This window comes from Pongo abelii, chromosome 12 (assembly GCF_028885655.2).
Source record: "Pongo abelii isolate AG06213 chromosome 12, NHGRI_mPonAbe1-v2.0_pri, whole genome shotgun sequence".
Classification (NCBI taxonomy): domain Eukaryota; kingdom Metazoa; phylum Chordata; class Mammalia; order Primates; family Hominidae; genus Pongo; species Pongo abelii.
Genome location: NC_071997.2, coordinates 90,303,353 through 90,329,406, shown reverse-complemented (window position 1 = coordinate 90,329,406; position 26,054 = coordinate 90,303,353). Strand labels below are relative to the sequence as shown.

The window sequence follows — 26,054 nt, the reverse complement described above, 5'->3', positions numbered from 1 at the left end:
TGACGTCAGGACTTCAAGACCAGCCTGGCCAACATGGTGAAACCCCATCTCTACTAAAAATACAAAAAAATTACTAGCCGGGCGTAAGGGGCGCATGTCTGTAATCCCAGCTACTTGGGAGGCTGAGGCAGGAGAATCACTGAACCTGGGAGGTGGGGGTTGCAATGAGCCAAGATCGTGCTACTGCAGTCCAGCCTGGGCGACAGAAGGAGACTCCATTGAAAAAAAAAAAAAAAGGAAAGCTTTTTTGCCAGGAATAGCTGCTTTGAAAATTTCTGTATAGGAAGGGCTTAAGGGGTGGCAGTTTGGGTGGGGGAGTATGTCTTGAAGATTTATTTTGTTGCTGCACATTATTTTCACTCATAGTGTATGTCATAGATCATTCGAAACAGCAAAATGCTCAAAAAATTGTTTTACTTATCTATAATACGTGTATAACACATAATTGAAAAAATACCAATTATCCACATCAAATTCAGGCATACTTTGTTTTATTGTGCTTCACACTCTTGCACTTTGCAGATACTTTATTTTATTTTTTTTTACAAATTGAAGGTTTTTGGCAACCCTGCATTGAGCAAGTGTATTGGCCCTGTTTTTCCAACAGCATGTGTACCCACTTCATCTGTGTCACGTCTTGGTAATTCTCACAGTATTTCAAACTTTTTCACTATTATTATATCTCTTACGGCGACCTGTGATCCATTATCTTTGATGTTACTGTTGTAATTGTTTTGGAGTGCCATGAGTGACACCCATTTAAGATAGCCTCCTTAATAAATGTTGTGTGTGTTCTGACTGCTCCACAGACTGGCTGTTCCTCTGTCTCTCTCCCTCTCCTCAGGTCTCCCTATTCCCTGAGATAACAATATTGAAATGAGGCCAGTTAATAATCCTACACTGGTCCTTAAGTTTTCAAGTGAAAGGAAGAGTGCACGTTTCTCACTTTAAATCAAAAGCTAGAAATGATGAAGCTTAGATGAAGAAGGCATGTCAAAAGCTGAGATAGGCTGAAAGCTAGGCTTCTCATACCAAACAGCCAGTTGTGAATGCAGAGAAAAAGTTTTTGAAGAATGCTACTCCAGTGAACATATGAATGATAAAGTTAAACAGCCTTATTGCGGATACGGAGAATGTTTGCATGTTCTGAATATAAAGTCAGACCAGACACAACATTCCCTTAAGCCAAAGCCTAATCCAGAGCAAGGCTCTAACTCTTCATTTCTATGAAAGCAGAGAGGTGAGGAAGCTGCAGAAGTTTGAAGCTAGCAGAGATTAGTTCATGAGGTTTAAGGAAAGAAGCCATCTCCATATATAAAAGTGCAAGGTGAAGCAGCAGGTTCTGATGTGGAAGCTGCAGCAGGTTATCTAGAAGATGTAGCTAAGATCATTGATGAAGGTGGCTGCACTAAACAACAGATTATCAGTGTAGACAGCACTGTCTTATATTAGAAAAAGTTGTTACCTAGTGCTTTCATAGCTAGAGAAGAGAAGCCAATGCCTGTCTTCAGAGGACAAGCTGACTTTGTTTAGGGGCTATTGTAGCTGATGACTTTAAGTTGAAGCCAGTGCTCATTTACCATTCTGAAAATCCCAGGGCCTTGGGATTATTCTACCCTGCACATGTGTATGCTCTAGAAATGGAACAACAAAGCCTAGATGACAGCACATTGTTTACAACATGGTTGCCTTTTTTTTTTTTTTTTTTGAGACAGGACCTTGCTTTGTCACCCAGGCTAGAGCACAGTAGTGCTATCATGGCTCACTGCAACCTCAACGTCTTGGGCCCAAGCAGTCCTCCCACCTGAGCCTCCTGAGTAGCTGGGACTGCAAGCACACCCAACCATGCCTGGCTAATTTCTGTGGTGTTTTTTTGGGTTTGGTTTTGTTTTGTTGTGTTTTAGATGGAGTTTCACTCTTGTTGCCCAAGCTGGAATGCAGTGGCGTGATCTCAGCTCGTCGCAGCCTCCGCCTCCCGGGTTCAAGGGATTCTCCTGCCTCAGCCTCCTGGGTAGCTGGGATTATAGGTGCCCGCCACCATGCCCAGCCTCCAGAGTAGCTGGGACTGCAGGCACCTGCCACCACACCCAGCTAATTTTTTTGTATTTTTAGTAGAGATGGGGTTTCACTGTGTTAGTCAGGATGGTCTCGATCTCCTGACCTCGTGATCCGCCCTCCACCCCTTCGGCCTCCCAAAGTGCTGGGATTACAGGCGTGAGCCACCGTGCCCAGCCAGTATAATGTATTTTTACTAGCTGCACAGATTCCATATTTAGATAACATATTTCATTCACTTGATCCCATTTTGATAGGTTTGATAGGTTTATAGTTCCCTCTCTCCCTGCTACATATATTGTTGTGTCAAAGCATGTATATTTTTCATTTTTGTAGTGATTACAGATTGCTGTTCAGAACTGAGATTTGCAGCAGTTCACAAATGCACCAGTACAAATGTCCTAACTTCCTAGCCGTTATTTGCTATCATTATTTTTTTGTTTGCTCATAAGATCAGTAAAAATTATTTTTATTTGCAAGACCCTGCCAAGTAATGAAGCTAAATCATTTGCACCTGTAAAGACATGCTTTGAAGTAGCTGAAGTTTAACCATTATCTCAGTGTTTTGTTTGGTTTCTGTTGTTTAAGAGCTCTTAAATGTCAGTAGTTACAAATTACAAATTTTACTGTAGCAAGTCATCTTTCTTCTCCTTGCTTACAAGGAAGTAACCATTTTTTAGTTTTTCCCCATGACAAGAGTGCAATGTGAGAAATTTTGCTCCGCTTAGCCCAGATCTCTAATGTATATGAAAAACATCCCCGTGAAAACACATCTGGATATTGTAAGAAACATCTTTGTTTACAAAGACCATTACATTTTCACTAATCTTTGGGCAATTTGAATAAATATGCATAATAGTATCTTAAGAAATGCTGGCTCTAGGCTATATTATGAAAAAGTTGAAGTTGCCCTTACTACTCCAGACTCTTTTTTCCCCCTTCATTTGTGCCCTCATGTAGGTGATTATTCTGGCCTTTTCACATACCTAATAATACCACTATGGGTTCTCCTTCCTTTACTCTTAGGAAAATTTAAATTCTATTTATACCTTCTGAGGGAATTTACAGTTTAAATTATGAAAGTTTTTCTTGCTTATTGAATGAGGGTTTTTTTTTTTGTTTTTGTAACAGCTGTGTTGAGATACAATTCACATGCCATATGAATCACCCATTTAAAACATATACTTCAGTAGTTTTTAATATATTCACAGAGTTGTGCACAATCAATTTTAGAATATTTTTACCACAATAAGAAGAAATCCTGTATCCTTTAGCAGTCACTTCCTGTTTTTCCCAGTCCCTATAGTTTTTAGGCAGCTGCTAATCTACTTTCTCTTACAGGTTTGCCTATTCAGGACATTATGTAAATTGAATCATACAGTATGTAGTCTTTTGTCACTGGCTTCTTTCACTAAGTATGTTTTCAAGATTTCATCCATGTTGCAGCATGTATCACTGTTTCGTTCTTTTTTATTGGAGTAGCATTCTGTCATATGGGTATAACCGTGTGAGCAAATAACCGTTCAACATTTGATGGACATTTGGGTTATTTCTACTTTTAGGCTCTTATGAACAATGCTGCTATAAACAGTCATGGGCAAGTTTTTATGTGGGCATCTGTCTTTATTTCCCTTAAGTATATACTTTAGGAGTGGCATTGCTGGATTATATGGTGCCTCTGTTTAACCTTTAGAAGAACTGCCAGATTGTTTTCCAAAGTGGCTGTACTGTTTACATTCCCACTAGCAGGATATGAGGGTTTCAGTTTCCCCTTATCCTCACCAACACTTTATGTCATTTTGATTATAGCCATCCTGATGGTGTGAAGTGGCATCTCATTATGATTTTTTATTGTTATAAAATACACATAAAATTTATCATTTTAAGCATTTTTAACTTTACAGTTCAGTGTTATTAAGCACATTCACAGTGTTGTGCAACCATCACCAGTATGTTTTCAGAATTTTTTCATCATATTAGTAACTCCTCATTGACCTCTCCTTTCAGTCCCCGGTAACCTCTATTCTCTGTTTCAATGAATTTGCCTATTCTAGGTACCTGGTGTAAGTGGAAACATGCAACATTTGTCCTTCTGTGTCTGGTTTATTTTACTTAGCATAATGTTTTCAAAGGTCACTCATGTTTTAACATGTGTCAGAGTATCATTTCTTTTTAAGGCTGAATAATATTCTATTTTATGTATATGCCACATTTTGTTTATCCATTCATGTGTTTATGGACATTTGGGTGCTTTCTACCCCTTGGCTGTTGTTAATAATACTGCTATGAACATTGGTGTATAAAAGTATCTGAGTCCACAGTTTCAGTTCTGTTGGTTTATACCTGTAAGTGGAGTTGCTTTGTCATATGGTAATCCTGTTTAATTTTTTGAGGAACTGCCCACTGTTTTCTATGGTGGCTGAACAGGTTTACATTCCTACCAGCAATGCACAAGAGTTCTAATTTCTCCACATATTTTCATGTGCTTATTGATAATTTGTATGTCTTCTTTAGAGAAATGCCTATTTAGTTTTTTTGCCTACTTCTGGATTGCTGGATTGTAGGCCAAGTATATTTTCACATTTAGTAAGTCTTGCTGAATTATTCTCCAGAAGAGTTTGTCAATATATACTTCCCTTCAGAATGTATAAAAGTTCTGATGCTCTAAATCCAGCTAACTTTGCCAGACTTTATTTACATTTTTTGTTTATCCAAGGATGTGTGAAATAGTATTTTGTGATTTTAATTGGCATGTGCCTAATTACTAGTGAGCTTGATCCACCCTTCTTCCCTCCCTGCAGATAGAAGTTTGCCTAGTCATGTCTTTTTTGCATTTTTCTATTGGATTGATGTCTTTTTTTTATTGCTTTATAGGCAATATTGACATATTTCTTACATATGTTAATTTTCTCAATTTTTCAGAAATTTAAAAACTTTTATTTTTTGAAGTGAGAAGAAAGCAAGTTGAATTTATGTCCTTGGGATTTAACATAGTTCCTGGCAAATTAGTCGCTCAATAAATATAAAATGTATAAATATTTTACAAACATCTAAAAATTTGTTTTATTTTTAAGGAAATAATGCTACCCAAATTAAATAACAAATGAGCTCTAATTGTGCAAAAAATGTGTTAATCATACCTTTATGGTAAAATAATGTATTGGATCTTCCATTGTTCATGCCGTAGGCACATTTGTAAGTGGATTAGAAAAATAGTTCTTACCAGTCTTTTCTTGGTATAATAGTCATTTAAAGTAGATTGAATCTATTAGATCTTCCAGATACACTTAAATTCTGAGATAAAAATATACATACTCACGTAATTCTTAGCCATAACACTGAAGGGACAGGGATTGGGGAGGTGTTGGCCAGAAGACACAAAATTTCAGTTAGATGGGAGGAATAAGTTGAAGAGATCTATTGTAAATCATAGTTTTTACAGTTAATAAAAAAAAAATTGTGGGCCGGGCGTGGTGGCTCATGGCTGTAATCCCAGCACTTTGGGAGGCCGAGGCGGGCGGATCATGAGGTCAGGAGATCGAGACCATCCTGGCCAACATGGTGAAACCCTGTCTCTACTAAAAATACAAGATTAGTTGGGTGTGATGGTGCATTCCTGTAATCCCAGCCAGTCGGGAGGCTGAGGCAGGAGAATCACTTGAACCTTGGAGGCGGAGGTTGCCGTGAGCCGAGATTGCACCATTGCACTCCAGCCTGGGCAACAGAGTAAGACTCTGTCTCAAAATAAAATAAATAAAATAAATTATATACTTGAAAATTGCTAAGAGAGTAGATTTTTAAATGTTCTTTCTCCTCATAGAAAAATATGTGAGATAATGCATATGTTAAGTAGTCTGACTTAGCCATTCCACAATATTTACATGTATCAAAGTGTCATGTTATACACCATAAATATATACAACTTGTCAATTAAAAAGTAAATTTAAAAATGTGAAATGAGGAGATTAAAAAAATAAAAGAACTGCTTACTTCTAGAAATATATATATAAATTTTGATTATAGTAGCAGTATCCCACAAAATTTCTATGAAATTCAACAAAGGGAATCCGCTCAAAAGGAAAGCAAGATTTTGTTGAGCCTTGTGCTGAACTTGTTTAATCCAGACTTTTTTCCACTTTCAGTTTTATGTGCATGTGAAATGATGTTCATTCTTTTTCTTTTTTTTTTCCCCTTGAGGTAAGATCTCGCTCTGTTGCCCAGATGGAGTGCAGTGGCACAGTCGTGGCTCACTGCAGCCTTGACCTCCCAGATTCAAGTGATCCTTCCACCTCAGCCCCCACAGCCTGCCCCAAGTAGCTGGCTGAGACTACTGGCATACACCTGGCTGATTTTTAAATTTTGTAGACATGGGGGTCTCACTATGTTGCTCATGCTGGTTTCAAGCAATCCTCCCACCTCAGCCCCACAAAGTGCTGGGATTACTGGCATGAACCACTGTGCCTAGCCTCCATTCTTTTTTTTTTAAAGAATTATATCCTACCTGCTTTCAAAATTAATATGAGCCTGTTAAGGCTTTTTTTTTTTTTAAACCACTCCTCTTCCACAAAGAAAAACTTTAAATTTCCTAGTCCAGCAACTCAATTTTGTGTGACATATTGCAATATATATGCCCTTCAAATACAGTTGACCCTTGAACAACACAGGTTTGAACTGTGTGGGTCCACTTATGTAAGGATTTTCTTCTGCCTCTGCCACCCCTAAGGCAGCAAGAGCAACCCCGCCCCCTTCCTCCTCCTCTGCCTGTGCAGCGTGAAAACAGCAAAGCTGAAGACTTTTATGAACATCCATTTCCACTTAATGAATAGTGAATGTATTTTCTCTTATTTTTTTAACATATCATTTTATAAAACTATAGTATATAATATATATAACATACAAAATGCGTGTTAATCAACTGTTATCAGTAAGGCTTCCGGTCAACTGCAGGCTATTAATAGTTAAGTTTGTAGGGAGTCAAAAATTATACATAGGCCGGGCACGGTGGCTCACACCTGTAATCCCAACACTTTGGGAGGCTGAGGCGGGTGGATTGCTTGAGGTCAGGAGTACAGAACCAGCCTGGCCAACATGGCGAAACCCCGTCTCTACAAAAAATACAAAAAATTAGCTGGACATGGTGTCATGCACCTATAATCCCAGCTACTCAGGAGGCTGAGGCATGAGAATTGCTTGAGCCTGGGAGGCCAAGGTTGCAGTGAGCCAAGATTATGCCACTGCACTCCAGCCTGGGTGACAGGGAGAGACTCTGTCTCAAAAAAAAAAAAAAAAGTTATACATGGATTTATATACTTGAAAATTGCTAAGAGAGTAGGAAGAATTCTCCTCATAGAATAATGAGTGGGTGGTCAGCACCCCTAACCCCTACATTGCTCAAGGATCGACATAGTTTTAGGAATGAAATTGATGAGTTTTGCTGATATAGCTTGTGGTTGATTGATAGATTTCCTCTGGGTCTTTCTCTGCCTTTTTTATTTGACATAGGCTAAAACATCATGTTCTTAGAGCTTGTCATTTAAAATTTAGTATTCAATACTTATATCATTTGGAATATAGCTGTAGTCTTATAATTTAGAAGGTATAGGTTTGCTTAATGTTTTATAGGCCTACATAGTGAGTGAGCTCTTAAAATGGCATTGCTTTAAAAAATTTCTCATCAGTATTTTTCTTTTAACAGAGAAATAACTTGCTCCAGAGACCAGGCTTTCATTCTTTTCTCTCCTGGTAAAAATTGACTGACTTTCTTTGAGTTCTACAATTTTCTGTATATATCTGTCAGGACAACTGTTGTATTGTACTTTATTTTATTTATTTATTTACCTTCTTCTCTCCCCCACAATGCTTGCTAGGGTTAGGAAACAGCCTTATTTAAATCCTAACAATGCATGGTATGTATTAATAATTAGAAGGTCACTTAATGTTAAAAATGATTATCAAATAAATAACATATATCTTTGTGTTGTTTTCACTGTCTCCTGCTAATTCCAATTTAGTCCATTTTTAATTTTCTGATGATTAAATGAAATTTAGTGAGTAAACAAATCAGTAAAATATAGTATCTCTTTCTGCTAATGTATTAGAAACTAAGTTTTAGTAAAACTTTGATTGTGTACCCTAGGTACCTGACTGCAAATGTTACTCATCCTTAAGGATTAAGGTGATCTAGGTATGGGTTTAGCAGACCTTTATATTGGAATCTTATGATGATTATAGTAGTAGCTAACATTTATAAAAAGAAAAATTTCACTATTTGTCATTTTTACATGCTGTTTAATTTATCTAATTTAATTTTCTATAACTTTATATGTTAGATGTTCTTAGCTTCATTTTAAAGATGGAGAATCTGAGGCATGAAGAAGTTAAGAAACTTGCCTGGGTATGTAATTACTAAATGATGAAGCCAGTTTTTAAATCCCAGACAGTCTAAATCCAGCACTGTGCTCTTAAGCACCTTATGCATATTAAGTTTTTAGCTTACACATGAACTTTGTATTCCAGGAACAGTTTTGTTAGTAAAATCTTAAATGGTAGAGTATTTTTTCATAAAGCAAGACAGATAACTGTCTTGCAAGAATCACCCATTCACCACAAGAGAGAAAAATAAAAGAAATGTGAGTGAGTGAGTTTAGGGCTAAATAGATGTAAATACTGAGTTGGTCAGAGGAATCAGGGAGGGAAGTAAAGTAGATTTTTTTTCTTGGATAAGAAATAAAAGCATTTAGGTCGTTTGCTTATAAAAAATAATAAGAGGAAAACTCTAGCAAAATAAATCTAGAGTCCTGGGTTGAGGCCCAGTAATGCGAGAACATCTAACCTCTTGGTTGGGCTGAGTCTCTCAAACTGATAGGAGTAACAAAAATATACTTCATTTTGGTCATATCCTGGTAGAGGGGAAGAGGGAGGGGAAAGGAGGGCAGGAAGATAGATAGCCTCAAAATCCAGGTACAAGAAAGGAAAGGGGGATATTCAGAGAAAGAAAAAAACCAAAAAAAGGAAGAAATACTAGATGGTGAGGGAAGAGGAGAGAGATACCTATCTTTTCTATCATACAATTATTGGCTAAATTTGCTTCTTCCAGATTCCCCCTCAGCTACACGAAACTTCTAATAAAGGGGGTTCTTATCTTCTAAAGCAACCCCTAGTCCTATACATGTCACCAAACTAATAAGTGTCTTTTTCTCATTCCCTGTTTTGTCCTGTCTTTGCTGCTTATTCTGAAGTACAACCACAACAAATCAAGCACTGTTTGGAGAGTTATTGCAATGTGTGATGCTTTGCAGGTGTAGAGGAAAATGAAAAATAGCTTCTTCCCCAGAGGGTTTTACAATCTAGTTAGGAATTTTAAATGTAACTTTATTAAAAGATAATTAACAATATCCTGCAATATTATGAGTCGTGTGGTATATACAATTCCACACTTACTTATTAGCTCAACCTCTTATTTTTTATTTTATTTATTTATTTTTTTGAGACAGAGTCTTTTACTGTTGCACAGGCTAGAGTACAGTGTTGCCATCTTGGCTCACTGTAATCTCCACCTCCCAGGTTCAAGTGATTCTCCTGCCTCAGCCTCCTAAGTAGCTGGGATTCCAGGTGTGTACCACCATCCCCAGCTAATTTTTTATTTTTAGTAGAGATGGGGTTTTGTCATGTTGGCCAGGCTGGTCTCGAACTCCTGACCTCAGGCGATCCCTCCACCTCAGCCTCCGAAAGTGCTGGGATTACGGGCGTGAGCCACTGTGCCCAGCTAGCTCAAGCTCTTTAACCAGCTCTTCTCAGCAGGGCACTGTCTCCTGCTTTACAGAAAAATTAGGTAGAAAGACAAATATCTTTACCTCCTCTCATCATCTTCCCTTCATTCTTAGATAAAAGTATCTCTTCTCAGAAAAGGCTCATTCTTTGTCTTGTTTTTTCTGTTTTAGCCCTTCACATCTCTAACGCTGGAGCTCTGCTGCATGTCCTTACGTGTTAGTATAAATCACTCTGTTGGCTCCTTCCCTAAACCCCGTAAATTTATTAATCTTACACTTAAATAAAAACACCACTGTCAGCTTTGCAAACACTCTCTTCACCCCCATCCCGTTAAACCCTTTACATCTTCAATCAAATTCCTTAAAAGACTGCCTTCCCTCCCAGCCTCACTTCAGTGCATTGCAGTTATGCTTCTGTTCCCATGACTCCACTGAAACTTCTCTGGTAAAGATTCCTTAATACTGGCCAAATCAGATGGACCATTTTTAGTCATTGTCTTTTGATATCTTTGCAGTCTAACATTGTGTCTCCTTTCCTGAACCTGTGACTAGCTTTCTGACAGTTTTTATTCTGTCTTCTCTGCTGGATAACTTTGGCCCTATTCCTTTCTCATTCCAAGTCATCAATTCTCACAACTCCAGTTATCAGATACGTCCTAATAAAGCTCCCAAATGTAATCTCTAATTCAGGCCTCTATCTTAAGCCCAAGACCTTAGTTATACTTTTGTTATAATGACCTTAAACTCAGCAGATCCAAACCACACATCATTCTGCTCCCTCATTCCCCACCCTGTTTTTTTTTCCTTTGTTCTGTATCCGTGAATGTTATTGAACCAGTTATTCAGTCATCCAAATAGAAAAACGGGGATCTTCCTGTACTTTTTATCCCCTTATGTAATCAATGACCATATTCCATCAATTCTGTCTTGAGTATCATCTATTAAAATTATCCCTTTATGGCTGGGCACGGTGGCTCACACCTGTAGTCCCAGCACTTTGGGAGGCTGAGGCGGGTGGATCACGAGGTCAGGAGATCGAGACCATCCTGGCTAATATGGTGAAACCCCATCTCTACTAAATATACAGAAAATTAGCCAGGCGTGGTGGCGGGCACCTGTAGTCCCAGCTACTTGGGAGGCTGAGGTGGGAGAATGGCGTGAACCCGGGAGGCAGAGCTTGCAGTGAGCCGAGATCAAGCCACTGCATTCCAGTCTGGGCAACAGAGTGAGACTCCGTCTCAAAAAAAAAAAAAAAAAAAAAAAAAAATTATTGCTTTATTTCTAATTTCTGGTAGATAAATTTCTGGCAGTAATTTTTTTTTTAATTCTCAGCACTTTGAAAATTTTTTATATATAGTAGTACTCAAATATTTGGATGAATAAGAGTTTTGAAAAAGAGATTTGACTGTAATAGAAAAGAGAGAAGATGATTCTTAATCATAGAAACAGCTGAGACTGGGTCCCACAAGCTTTTTCCCTGAAATCAGATTTTGATTTGAGAAGAAAGAAATGACCAAAGTACATAATATACAAATTAGTAATGCACTGCACAAATGGGAGGTGGTGGGAAAAAAAGCCCAATATACTTTGATGTGCAAGAGGACCTTTTTTGTTATGTGCTAATTAGAAAGCACTTTGTTACAGAACTTTTTGACAGCCCTTCTAACCTTAGGAACCTCTAAGCAGTCATTTAATTTGAGTCTATTTATTGTAAAGAAGAGTATAGTTGACACCTGAATTATAAAACTACAGCCTTACATTTGTCTGGTGATTGAAGTATAATAACATACAATCTGCTTTCAAGCCTCTCACCGGTCAATAGCAAGAATTTGAATTCCTTCCTAGCCTGTAATGTTTCAAACACATTATATATTCCCCAACCCACCTCACTCCTGTTAATCTTTCAAGTAACTCCTATACTTTGATGAATCTGTACCAGGTATTAATCAAAAGAGAAGTGCTTTCCTGAGTCTTACTTGTAGAAACACTCTTTTCATGGCTTCTACTTTTTTGTAAAGGCCTTTTTGTTTTGTTTTTGTTTTTGTTTTTTTGAGACTGAGTCTGGCTGTGTCGCCCAGGCTGGCTGTGTCGCCCAGGCTGGAGTGCAGTGGCAGGATCTCGGCTCACTGCAAGCTCCGCCTCCCGGGTTCACACCATTCTCCTGCCTCAGCCTCCCTAGTAGCTGGGAATACAGGCGCCAGCCACCACGCACGGCTAATTTTTTGTATTTTTTTAGTAGAGATGAGGTTTCACCGTGTTAGCCAGGATGGTCTCCATCTGACCTCATGATCCGCCCACCTCGGCCTCCCAAAGTGCTGGGATTACAGGTGTGAGCCAGTGCGCCTGGCCTGTGAAGGCCTTTTGTAAGTATTAATCTGGATCATTTTGCCTCATTCCAATGTCTTTTATCAGCTTTTGCTGTTAGTTTATCCTTATCTCAATCTCTTCATGTTCACAGCTCTTCACATTTAGTTAGTTTAGGTTTCATCCCTTTCACAGTAGTTTTTGGTGCATGTGTGTTTATAGCTGTTATGTTGTTTATGTTTTATTTTGAGTTGGTTTAAATTTATTAAGTGCAAATGTAAAGCTTAAAAGCAACAAAAAGAGATAAATTGTTTGTTATTATAGGTTTCTTTTTTTTTTTTTTTTTAATGGAGTCTCACTCTGTCACCCAGGCTGGAGTGCAGTGGCGCGATCTCAGCTCCCTGCAAGCTCTGCCTCCCAGGTTCACACCATTCTGCTGCCTCAGTCTCCCCAGTAGCTGGGACTATAGGCACCCGCCACCATGCCCAGCCAATTTTTTTTTGTATTTTTAGTAGAGACGGGGTTTCACCATGTTAGCCAGGATGGTCTCAATCTCCTGACCTCATGATCCGCCTGCCTCAGCCTCCCAAAGTGCTGGGATTACAGGTGTGAGCCACCGCGCCCAGCCCCTATTATAGGTTTCTTAATACTAGTACTGCAGTTAATATTTTCAAACAACTTGGAAAATTAGTTAAGAAAAATGATTCTCATTGTTAATTATATTCATTAACTTAGCAAAATGTTTATAATAAATCTTAATATCTTAATATTTTGGTTTTAAAAATCAATGAAAAGTGATAATTCCTTTAGTTTTGTTACAATTCATGTGGATTTCGTTGTATTTTAAATAAAACAAAAGAAAAAAGGAAATATGACTTGCTACTTTGTATACACATTGTTTATTTCCTACTAGGAAAAATACTTACTTTGGGGACTTTAAGCTCTAAGCAATAGTACCTTATTGTTAACTAGTTTAAAGAAGATCCGAAAAGTAGTGCCAAAGGACAACCAAGTACTTGTAGTGAATATTTGCATAGTGCATTAATTCATGCTTTTCTGCTGCCTAGGGTTTAGCCGCTCCTCAAAGCAGCCCAGGTTTTTTGTCTGTATCCTGCCTGCTTTTGCCTGTGTGTTGTGTGCTCGCTGTCCTTCAGTTTGTCCCCTTTTATAAAATAGAACACTTTCTTTAGTTCAGAGAGCAAAAGGGCAGGAGAAGAACTATCTTAAGTTTTATTTGTGCCAACATAGAAGTAGTTTGTGTGGTACGCCATCTGGACTTAGAGGATTTCCTCAGAATGTAAAGTATGTTGTGAGATTTAGAGAGCTGAGATTTGCTTTGGAACTATCTGGGAAGGTGGTAGGAAACATAGACAGAACTGGTTTATATTGCTTACAACATCGGTGGTGAGAATGGAAGACAGCTTGCCTGGTCTTGCTTCGGTGTGGGGTTCCTCTACACTTAACAGTTTCTGACCAGGTAACCTATCTCTCCATTCCTGTGAGTTCAGACCTGTCTCACAAACTTGTGACAAAAGAAGTCTGAGGACTTGGGAATGAATCTAGATTCCTTGCTCCCTCCATTAGCCCCCTTCTCCCTGTAAATATATGTGTCAGTAATGTGATAAACATTTGCCTACACACTTGTATAAAGTACTTAAAACTACTTACTTTATAGACAAATATATTCCTGTTGAGAGGACAGAGTGGGTTTTGCTCAGCTTGTTCTTGTTCTCTGTGAAGAAAGATGGTCATGTATATAAAACAGCAGCTTTTAATGGAAAATAATTTAAAAGTGCCTGTCTTAATAATACATCAGAAATTGTATAATTAAGCTTGACTTTTGCTTTTGTGAACTCTAACCAAAAAACTTCATCAAAAACAATTATCTAGGCCGGGCACTGTGGCTCATGCCTTGTAATCCCAACACTTTGGGAGGCCAAGGCGGGTGGATCACTGGAGGCCAGGAGTTCAAGGCCAGCCTGGCCAACGTGGCGAAACCCCATCTCTACTAAAAATACAAAAATTAGCAGGCCAGGCATGGTGGCTCATGCCTGTAATCCCAGCACTTTGGGAGGCTGAGGTGGGTGTATCACCTGAGGTCAGGAGTTTGAGACAAGCCTGGCCAACATGGTGAGATCCTGTCTCTATTAAAAATACAGAAATTAGCCAGGTGTGCTTGCAGGTGCTTGTAATCCCAGCTACTCGGGAGGCTAATGCGGGAGAATCGCTTGAACCCAGGAGGTGGAGGTTGCAGTGAGCCGAGATCACACCACCACACTCAGTCTGGGCGACAAGAACAAAACTCCATCTCAAAAAAAAAAAAAAAAAAGTAGCAGAGCATAGTGGCGTGCACCTGTAATCCCAGCTACTCGGGAGGCTAAGGCGTGAGAATTACTTGAGTCTGGGAGGCAGAGGTTGCAGTGAGCTGAGTTCATGCCACTGTACTCCAGCCTGGGCAACAGAGCCAGACTGTGTCTCAAAACAAACAAACAACAAAAAAAAAAACCACTATACATAGTGTGTGGTATTGTTACTAGTTTCTCGTGATCTTCACTCACATTAGCTTCTCTAATGTAACCTCATCTTCTGCCATTACCATTCCAACCTATAAGGGCTGCCCAGTATCTCAGCATAAGTGCTTTAGGAAGGGGAGATCAGAGACTATTTCAAATTTTTTAACAACTTATTTGTTCTTGGGATGATATTATATCTCATACCATGTAACTTTTTGAAATGAAGGACTGTTTTTTTTCCTTAGGTTTGTAGATAACTAATCTTAGAGTCATACCATTAGGCCTCAAAACTGTCATAAAGACCATCTAGTATAGTTGTTTTTATGCCACAAAACCCCAGGGTTCTTGGTAACACAGCTTCATTTTTGTTTTGGAATTTAATTCACAAAAAATGGATTCATTGTTCTCCAAAGAATAAAGTGAATAAATCAGTTATGTAGACCAGTTATCATATCCCCCATCTACTTTTACAGAAGAGAAACATCACTGAACTTCCCTCCCCCTCCCTAAAAAGTTATAATACATCTTTTAATCACATAGATGTTCCATTATGTGTGTCTCATTATCCTATCCTCTGTCATACAACCATCAGAAGTAACTATTGTCATAACTTTTGTGTATATCATTCCCTTGGTTTTCAGTAGTTTTATTCTAAACATTGTATTATTTACTTTTCTATGTTTTTGAACTTTACGTAAATTTCACCTGACTTGCTCTTTACATTCATCATGTTCCTGAGATTCAAAATGATGTTGCACATCGCCATAGTTGACTTTTACTATTCTGGTATTCTGTTGATTGTTAATATCACAATTTATTTACCCATTTTACAGTTGATAGATATTTAGGTTGTTTCCAATTTGTTTTTATGATGAACTATGCTGCTGTGAATATTCTTGGACATGTCTTTTGGTGTATGTATGTCTGCAGGAGTTTCTAGAACAGAGACCGGGAGACTGCCTGGGAGGCTACCTGTTTTGTAAATGAAGTTTTATTAAATGAAGTTTTATTGGAACATAGCCACACCCATTCATATACATATTTCTAGCTGTTTTTGTGTTACAAAGGCACATCTGAGTAGTTTGCTGCACAGACTGTGTGGTCTGCAAAGCCTGAAATATTTAACTATTTTCCCCTTTACAGAAAAGTTTGTTGACTCCTACTTTAGGTTAGGGTAACACAGTGGAATTGCTGGGTCATAGGATGTGTGTGTCTTCAGTTTTACTAGATATTGCCAAGGTTTTTTTTTCCCCCTAAAGTCATTGAAACAGGTCACTTTCTACCAGTAATGTTTGAGAGCGTGTATCCCTCCATATCTTTGGGAACACTGGATGATGTCACACTTTACATTTTTGGCCAGTCTGGTACGCATAAGATAGTATTTTGGATGGTTTCACTTTTCCTTTCCAAGATTATTAATGAGGTGCTTGACCCTCATTTTATGTTTGTTGGCCATTTATGTTTCCTTTTCTATGAGGTGTTTAGAAAGACTGGCAAAAGCTTTGACTAACTATAGAATTGTTTGTAGTCTCAACCTCCCTGGTCTCAGGTCATCCTCCCACCTCAGCCTCCTAAGGAGCTGGGACTACAGGTGTGTGCCACCATGCCTGGCTAATTTTTGTATTTTTTGTAGAGACAGGGATGCCATGTTGCCCAGGCTGGTCTCAAACTCCTGAACTAAAGCAGTCCTCCTCCCTCGGCCTCCTAAAGTGCTGGGATTGTGGGCATGAGCTACCATGCCCAGTGTGGATACTAATTTTTATCATTTACATGTGTTACAGCTATCTTTTCCATGTTTATGGATTACTTTCTCTCTTTATTATGTCTTTTGGAGACCAGACATCTGAATTCTATTGTAGTTAAGTATCAATATTTTATGGTTCTTTTTGTATCTTTTTTAGGACCTTCCTGTTTGTAGGATATGAAAACATTTGCAGTTATTTTGTAAAGATTTTATGATTTTGCCTTTAATTCTTTAATCTTCTTGGATTTTATTTTTGTGTGTGGTGGAGATATGGGCTTTAATATACGGTTCACCCTTGAATAACATGGGGGTTTGGGGTGCCAACTCCCTCCCTCTCCCGCTCAGTCAAAAATCCACGTATACTTTTGGTTCCCCAGAAACCTGACTACTGGTAGCCTACTATTGACCAGAAGCTTTACTGGTAACAATGAGTTGATTCACATATTTTTGTGTATTACATATATGCTGTACTCTTATAATAAAGTAAGCTAGAGAAAAGAAAATGTTATTAAGAAAGTCATAAGGAAAATTCATTTACTATTAAATCAAAATGGATTATCATAAGACCTTCCTCTTCGTCATCTCAACTACTCAACATGAGTTGAGTAGGTTGAGTGAGGAGGAAGAGGAGAGGTTGGCTTGCGTTTTCCTGTACGTAAGTATGAATAAGTTTTAAAAAGTGATTGCTTATTGGTAGCATATAAGTTCAGAGTCAGGAATGATGGTTATGCCAAAAAACAACCAGTTGTCCACGTGGGTGTCTGAGATAGTGACACCTTTGTTTTCTGATAGTTCAGTGTACACTTTATTTCATGCACAAAATTATTTTTTAAATACTGTATAAAATTACCTTCAGGACATGTATATAAGATGTAAGTGAAACATAAATGAATTTTTTAGTTAGACTTGGATCCCCTCCACAAGATATCTCATTATGTATGTGCAGATATTCCAAAATCTGAAAAATTTGAGACCTGAAACACTTCTGGTACCAAGCAATTCAAATAAGGGATACTCAACCTGTAATATGTTTTTAAAATAGAAGAGGTCCTCATTTTAGAGACTTATCATATAAACAGTTCAAAAAGCTTAGTTATTCAATATCCCATAATGTAGGAAATTAGATTGGAAAGGGAGCATTGCTATGGATAGGCATAGCTAATCCTAACTGCAAAGAGGTAAGGAGAAAAATAGAAAGAAAGATTAGAAAACCAAAAATGTGGTCTGGTGCAGTGGCTCATGCCTGTAATTCCAGCACTTTGGGAGGCTGAGAGGGGAGGATTGCTTGAGGATGTGAATTCAAGACCAGCTTGGGCAACATAGTGAGACCCCATCTCTACAAAAAAGAAAATTAAAAATGTAATTTTATTTTTATTTTTTTATTTTTTGGCAATAGGGTCTTACTCTTTTGCCCAGACTGGAATGCAATGATGCAGTTATAGCTCACTGCAGCCTTGAACTGGGCTCAGACAATTCTACTGCCTCGGCCCGTCAATTACAAGCATGTGCCACCACACCTGGCTAACTTTTAAAAAATTGTTATTTATCTATTTTAAAGACAGTCTTGCTTTGTCACGCAGACTGGAGTGCAGTGGCACAATCATGGCTTACTACAGCCGTGACCTCTTAGGCTCAAGTGATCCTCCTGCCTCAGGACTGGGACTATAGGTGTGTGCTGCCACCCCCTGGCTAATTTTTTTTGTAGAGACAGGGTCACCCTAGGTTGCTCAGGCTGGTCTTGAACTCCTTGGCTCACGCAATCCTCCTGCCTCAACCTCTCAAAATGCTGAATTATAGGCCTGAGCCATGGTTCTCAATTATTTAATTAGAAATATAATAGCCTCTAGGGCATCATTTCACCACAGTGCTTGCAGCATAGTTAATAATATTCTAAATGAAGACTGAGTCACCAAGAAGTGGTTACATTATGATTGTATGCCCCCACTAAGAAAACAAGACAGTAAGTATTCTGTTTTAGAAAGATATAAAATTAGTAAAATCCAAAGGTACTAGAATGTGTAGGCATGTCTTATTTTGATACGATACTGGATTGCCAACTCTTGGATATTTATAATAAAACACAATATATTTACCTTTGCAAAGGTGACACATTTCTCAACAGTTCAGAAAAAATTAACTGTGATTCAGTGTAATAAAAGCGTAATGAATAGCTATCATTATATTCTTTAAACTGTAATATTTTAAACTTTAAAATATAAAGTTTACGAGTCACATATAAATTTCCTTGTATTTCTTAAAAGAGACTGACTCATGCCAGTAAATAGATTAGACTGATAGTAAGAGGTTTGTGGATCTCCGTTTTCTCTTCATTCTTTACTTTTTTTCTTAACAAGTTCAAAAATGCTTGAGAATTCATTTGTATTTCATATTTTAACCTTCAAAGCTAGAAACTATTTTGAGAAGGAGCAATAATTTTTAAAAATCAGGGGGCAATTACCATAAATTTTTTAAAGGGAGGGGATTACCATTTAGCTTATGCTCCTACTCTGTAAAAAGGCGGGGGGGGGGTGTAAGGAAAATGATCTAATCTACTTGATCAAGAAAAGGGAATGTTAATAGCCCTCAGAAAATATATTCATTTACTGAACAGTTATATCCCTTAGTTTATTGTGAATGAGAGTGGGGGCATCTTAGAGATTGGGAGGGAAAAAAAGTAAGAGCAAAGTTTTCAAAATGGAAAGAACAAGAGCAGTGAATAATATAGTCATCAGAGGAAGGAACTCTGACTCCAGTTTGCTGTGTGGCCATGGGTAACTCACCTGATGGTCTCAGAGTCTTAGTTTATTTATTTATAAAATGATGAGAGGGGTTGTTGGACTTCAAGATAGTGTCTGTTCTTGTTTTAGTAATCTATGATAGAAATTTAAGTTATTTGCATTCTCCTTAGCTATGTTCCTTATAACATTGGAACACAAGGAAACTTGTTTTAAGAAGTTAAGCTTCAGAAGCAATGCATTTTACCTTAAAGGGCATAAATTAATACACATTTTTATTGTGAAATTCAAATAATACAGGAATACATACACTAAAAAGCAAAAATTTCTCTTTATTTCCACTTTTCTAATCTCACCTTCCTAGCCAGAGATAACCCAGTTACCAGTTTGATGTGTGTACTTCACAACTTCTTTCTGTGTACATTATATATACGTGTGTGTGTATATGTATTTTTTGTGTTAATTTTTAAAAGTGTGTTTTGGTGTGTGTCTATAAATTATTCAGTACATATTGTTTTGCAGTTTGCTTATTCCACTTAAGTCATCTTGTAGATTTTTCAAATTTTTAGCTTATGCTCCTACTCTGTTATTTTAAATTATTCCATGATATTCTGTGGTATGGATATATTATAGCTTATTTAACCTCATCCTTAGACTTTAGGTCATTTCTAATTTTGTGGCAATAATAAACAGTGCAATAAAGAACATCACTATAGGATAGTAACTTACTGAAACCACCCTATATAGCCATGCTGTGCATTATTTCATCTAATCATCCCAGGCCTGATGTAAGTACCAGTTCACATGAGTAAATTACACATGAAGAAAGCAGTCACAGAGTTGGTAAATAGCAGACAGATGGCCAGGCATGGTGGCTCACACCTGTAATACCAGCACTTTGGGAGGCCGAGGCAGGCAGATCTCTTGAGGTCAGGAGTTTGAGACCAGCCTGACCAACATGGCAAAACTCCATATCTACAAAAAAATAATAATAAAAGTTAGCTAGGTGTGGTGGCACGCGCCTCTGTAATCTCCCAGCTACTTTGAGCCTCGGCTAATAGAGGCTGAGGCAGGAGAATCGCTTGAACCCAGGAGGCGGAGGTTGCAGTGAGATTGCACCACTGCACTCCAGCCTTGTCGACAGTGAGTCTCAAAAAAGAAAAAAAAAAGCAAACAGATAGATGTATTTAGTCAGTGTAATACCAGAGTTCAGGCACTATTCTACCACAGCTTTTATTGAATTCTCAAAGAAATTCATGCCCCTGAAAGGGTTAAGAACCAGGATTTTAGACAGGAAGGAATTAGAGCTATGAGGAACTCTGGTGATCAACTACTATGCTCTGTTACATTGCCATTGCTTATTGCCTTGGCCATAGTGACGCTGTAATTGATCATCCAAGTCAGGGAACTTGAGAGTGAAAGAGGGGGCATTATGATAATATTTATACTGAGATAGGAGACATATTTGTTCTGGAGAAACTGAGACACTTGAACATCTTAACTCTAACATATGCCATCGTTAACTTTCACATGGCTTACTGCAATAGCCTCCTGTCTGTTCTTGTGTTTACTCTTATCCTGTTCCAATCTATTTTCACACAGCAACCGAAATGATCTTCCTGAAACAAAAAACTGATGAAATCACTCAGTAGTTTAAGCCCCTTGCATGGCTTTGTGAGAGGATGTATTTGTTTGGTCCTCATGTGATTATTGTTAGAATGCAGCATGGAATAGAATGCCGCATGGAATAAAATAAAAGGCACTTAAGTTGAGAGTCAAAAGACTTGTCTTTGAGTCTGAGATACCTAGATTAGTTTGGTGACCTTGAGCAAGTTATTTAGTTTGAGCTATTTCCTCCAGTATAAAGTATAGATTGTGTGTGTATGTGTGTATGGGGTGGGGGGAGCTGAGGTAATAAATATGAAAGGCACAGTATAAATGCAGGACATTGTTAACAGTTAACTTTGTATGTGTTATATGCCCTTTGAAAAATTGTTCTTGTGTCTCACAGCGTCTATCAGGGTTTGGTAGGAATTTTACAAGCTGAACCACCTTTCTTGTCACTATCCAAGTTTTACACAACTTAAACACCTTAGTCATTTTTTAAATCAAAGTTTGTAAAAGTTGGCTGAAAGTAAAAGTTACCAAGCTGGTACTAAAACCTAGCACCCTAACCTTGGCATTATAGCCTGATGGTCTAGTAGCTCAGCTGCCCTCCCAGAATAATTAAGCAGGTTATATGTATACAAAAATCATATAAGCATTTTATCTGTGGTCATAATATAAAGGTATAGCTCATCTTTCATGAATTGAGAACAATTTAGAAAAATATATCCATATAGTTTACTGACTTAATCACAGCCTTTGGTTTACAAATAATGGCTTGCAAAAAGTGAATTTATTAGGTTACATAATTAGCTGGGAGGAATATTGGAGTAGCTCTCAGAATTGAAGGGCCAAGGCTTCGGAGACTAGAACTGGAACACAAAGTAGTTAGAACCACCTTTATTTTTGATAGTCCTAGGGTGACATCCTGGTAGCTGGAGAGCCAAGGAGGATGGGCTATAACTCTATCTCTGGGAAATTCAAGAGGGCTTCATTTGGCCTATCCTGTATCTCATGACTGCTACTCCTGTGGTAGTGTTAGATTGAGCCATATTAACTAACTAACTTCCTTCCTCCCTCCCTCTCTCCCTCTCTCCCTCTCTCTTTTCCTCCCTCCCTTCCTTCCTTCCCATTTTTCTCTTTTCTTTTCTTTCCTTTCCTTTTCTCGTCTCATCTCGTCTCTTTTTCTCTTTTCTTTTTTCTTTTCTTTCTGACAGGGTCTTCCTCTGTCACCCAGGTTTAAGTGCACTGGTATAATTAAAACTCACTGCATCCTTGAATTAAACCCATCTTTGACTGGGTTTAAGTGAGCCTCCCATTTCACTTTTCTGAGTAGCTGGGACTACAAGCACGTGCCACCATGCCCAGCTAATTTCTTCCATTTTTGTAGACATGGGTTCTCACTATATTGCCCAGGCTGGTCTCGAACTCCTGGGATCAAGTGATCCGCCCACCTTGGCCTCCCTAAGTGCTAGGATTACAGTCGTGAGCTGCCTTGTCCAGCTGAAATTTCTAATAGTAATATTTATACAACTGAAAAGGTCATTTTATATGGTTCAGTCTCATAGTATGGGGCGCAGAGGGTAAAGGGAGGCATCATAGATTGACAGCCCTACTAGGACCAAGAAATATGGTGGAGTTTCACAAAAGACAAGAGTGGCTATTCTTCCTGTGAGAAGAAGGAGAATAGGAAAGAATTCTGGGTAGAAAGAATAATGACCATAGTCTAACATACTTACAAAGAATATAGATCAGCTAGAATTCAGCTAGACCACCGTGGAAGTGAAAAATACTTAAAATATAAAAATTTCTAAGGCGAGAGACTGAATTGTTCTTATCATTCCTTAAGCATCTCAGAGTTGGACACATCTGCCTCTAAGTAACAAATGTGCTCAAAGCTTTCAAATTCTAACTTTTGTACTTTGTACATATCCTAGGCGCACCCTCCTTAAAACAATCCTATTTAAAGATGAAGAAATTAATGCTCAAAGAACTAAAATAACTTGCCTAAGATTATGTAACTAGTTAATACGGAACCAGAATTTGAAGTCTGAATTAAAGATGAAACCCAACTTTTCCTTCAATGTCTACTTCTCAAAGATAAGACTGTCAGTGAAATACCAGTAAAGACAAAAGAGAGTACATGTGTATGCATGGGAGGTCTGGTGGTGTATATGATCTTAAATATGAAATATGAATATTGTTTACTGTTCCATAATGTAATGGTGATAGCTTTGGTTTTTAAATGTTGTGGTGGTGGTTTTAAACTTTGAATTAAATTGTTAAGTTCCACAGCATATTATCTCGGTATGAGAAAAAACAATACATTCTGCCTTATTGTCTGAATGACTGAAACAGTCATTTAAATGATCTCAGTGTGGTCCAAACAGCTCTTACATTAGAATCTAAAACTTGCCCTCAGTGTAAGCCAAGGGTGTTTTTAACAGTTATTTCCCTGAATTTTCCTGCTTATACTGAGTGAACCAATAGCAATTAATGTTTCTTTTTTTTTTTTTGAGACGGGGTCTTGCTCTGTTGCCAGGCTGGAGTGCAATGTCGTGATCTCGGCTCACTGCAACCTCTGCCTCCTGGGTTCAAGCGATTCTCCTGCCTCAGCCTCCCAAGTAGCTGGGACTACAGGCACACCCATGCCTGGCTAATTTTTTGTATTTTAATAGAGACGGGGTTTCACCTTGTTGGCCAGGGTGGTCTCGATCTCCTGACCTCACGATCTGCCCGCCACGGCCTCCCAAAGTGCTGGGATTACAGGCATCAGCCACCATGCCCAGCCAGCAATTGATGTTTCTATATGTTTTGATTCTGACTGACCCAGCAAATACAGTAGTATAGTCTAAAGTTACGTAACTTTGCAAGTCCTTTGTAATTGCTGTGGTATAGCTAAGCCTTATTTGAATAGTCTTTCTCTTGTTGCTGTTACATACCTAAGGCAAATATTAAGTATGTACTTCATAAAAACCTTTCTTTAAGAGAGGTTGTGGTGTTAGGTGGAGAGAAGGGGCAGCAAAGTCTTTGTTAATTACATAGCAATACTGACTTCTGTGGGGTGTGGGAGAGTATGATAGTAAAAAGTAAAGTAGTAAAGATGCTTCCTCATCATTGTTGGTTAAGGTGATAGACTCCCTATCTGATACATAAAGCCAAACAGAAGTGATTTATATGCCTTTTCTGTTTTCATAGAGAACTATGATAATAATGTTGTAATTAAGAAAGGTTAAATAGTTTGCTCTCTTGCAAGTTTCCTGATGTCTACAAGATGATGTATTTAGGGAGCCTTTTCGTGAGAAAACCAATCAAGATGATGTTGTAAAAATAGGGGAAATTTGACCATGGGGACAATTGTCACCATTTTAATTATTTGTGAAGTTTATTAACATTTTAAATTAAGATAGCTATAAAAGTCTTCATAGAAGTTTATGTGTCAACATGATGGGATGTTATGGAGTTTTTTGTTTTGAAATTTTCTTTTTTTTTTTTTTTGAGACAGACTCTTGCTCTGTTGCCCAGACTAGAGTGCAGTGGTACAATCTCAGCTCACTGCACCCTCCACCTCCAGGGTTCACGTGATTCTCGTGCCTCAGCCTCCCAAATAGCTGGAATTACAGGAGCACATCACCATGCCTGGCTAATTTTTTGTGTTGTTGGTAGAGACAGGGTTTCACCATGTTGGCCAGGCTGGTCTCCAACTCCTGACCTCAGGTGATCTGCCCGTCTTGGCCCCTCAAAGTGCTGGAATTACAGACACGAGCCACTTCACCTAGCCAGAATTTTTCTCATCTTTTTAAGTCTTATCTGGGATAGTTTTTCTTATCAGAAATTACTTCTCAAGCAGTTTACTTAAAAATATTCTATGTTTTATTTTATAGATGATAGTATTTCTGCTGCAAGTACTTCTGATGTTCAAGATCGCCTGTCAGCTCTTGAGTCACGAGTTCAGCAACAAGAAGATGAAATCACTGTGCTAAAGGCAGCTTTGGCTGATGTTTTGAGGCGTCTTGCAATCTCTGAAGATCATGTGGCCTCAGTGAAAAAATCAGTCTCAAGTAAAGGTAATTGTGTTGTAAAGTTAAAGAGAGTCTTGCTTTTTGCAATATTTTCTTTGAAAGTTGAAGTTGGAAATATAAAACTAGTTTCTTACGTGGATTACTTGTGATTATAGTTTGTTTTCCATTTCCTTTTTTTTAATTCTCAAAAAGTTCTGAAAGTTTATTCTTTATTATTTAAAATAAAGAATTTTTGCGTAATCCACTGATTATACTTACAGGTTTTTTATGTTACAGTATTTGTGTGAAGTTAGTATCTTCCAACTAGATGATAAAAGTTTACTGAGGGCAGGAACTGAATCATCATTTTGTGTCTCTGATTTCATATTGAACATAGCTGGTAGGCACTCTTGTGTTTTTAAAATTAATTCTGTTGTCAATACAGAAACATAATTAAAATCATTATAGTTTAAATAGCTTTATTCTGAACCCTCTGTGGTTGTTAGCTGAATCCTGAAAAAATTAATTTAAGCTCTGAAGCTTACTAGCCCAGTATAATGGGACTTTTAACTTTCCAGTATTGGGAGTTTTCAAGGTTGAGACAAACAGTCATCAAGACCCTGTTGCTCTGAGTTTGGAGCAGATGCAGTGTACCTTTTCCGTTACTTCAACCACCAAGAAAGAATTTATTATTCTTTCACGTGAATCAAGATTTGAACATATCATCTGATGTCTCTTACTGATTTATTGGTAGAGTATATGGGGATAGGCATGATTATGCCCATTTTGGCAATGGGAAAAGTGAGGACATTTATTGACTTGCCTTCCTACTTCAATAAGTCAATGTAAATTATTAACCTTAGGGAGGAGTTTTATATATAAAACTCCCAAATTCTAGCTGAATAGGAGATAGTGCAGTCAGCCAACCAGCAAATGAGAAGCAGATTTAGAAGAAAGATTGTGAATTCAGTTTCTGAATGTTGTTTAGGGTGTATATGGTATGTAGAGATACCATATTGGTAGCTGAATTACATATGGATCTAGTGCTCGCTCATGTTAGTCTTGGCTAGCAGTAAGAATTTGGGAATGTTCCTTTTATGGATGATAGTTGAAGCCATAGAGGATGTAAAATGAGAAGGCAGTCCAGCATAGTTCTGTTGGGAGCTCCAACATTTCAGCATAGCACAAAAAGTGATGCACATTGCCAGCTGCTACAGAGATGTCAAATAAAACAAAGACTGAGAGATGACCATTGGATTTGGCATTTACAGCAATATTAGAAACCTCTCCAAAAGCAATTTTAGTGGAGTAATAGAACTGCAAATCAA

At 38.0% G+C, this 26,054-nt stretch overlaps 1 protein-coding gene across 5 annotated transcripts in view; it reads left to right on the top strand.

Annotated features, from left to right (window-relative positions):
- EML4 (EMAP like 4) overlaps positions 1–26,054 on the top strand; it is a 162,718-nt gene that overhangs the window by 50,129 nt on the left and 86,535 nt on the right. For all 5 annotated transcript variants that reach the window (XM_002812091.6, XM_054547611.2, XM_054547613.2 and 2 more), the window contains one exon: positions 24,610–24,792. In XM_002812091.6, the coding sequence (XP_002812137.2) occupies positions 24,610–24,792 (183 nt within the window). The remainder of the gene's footprint in view (positions 1–24,609; positions 24,793–26,054) is intronic.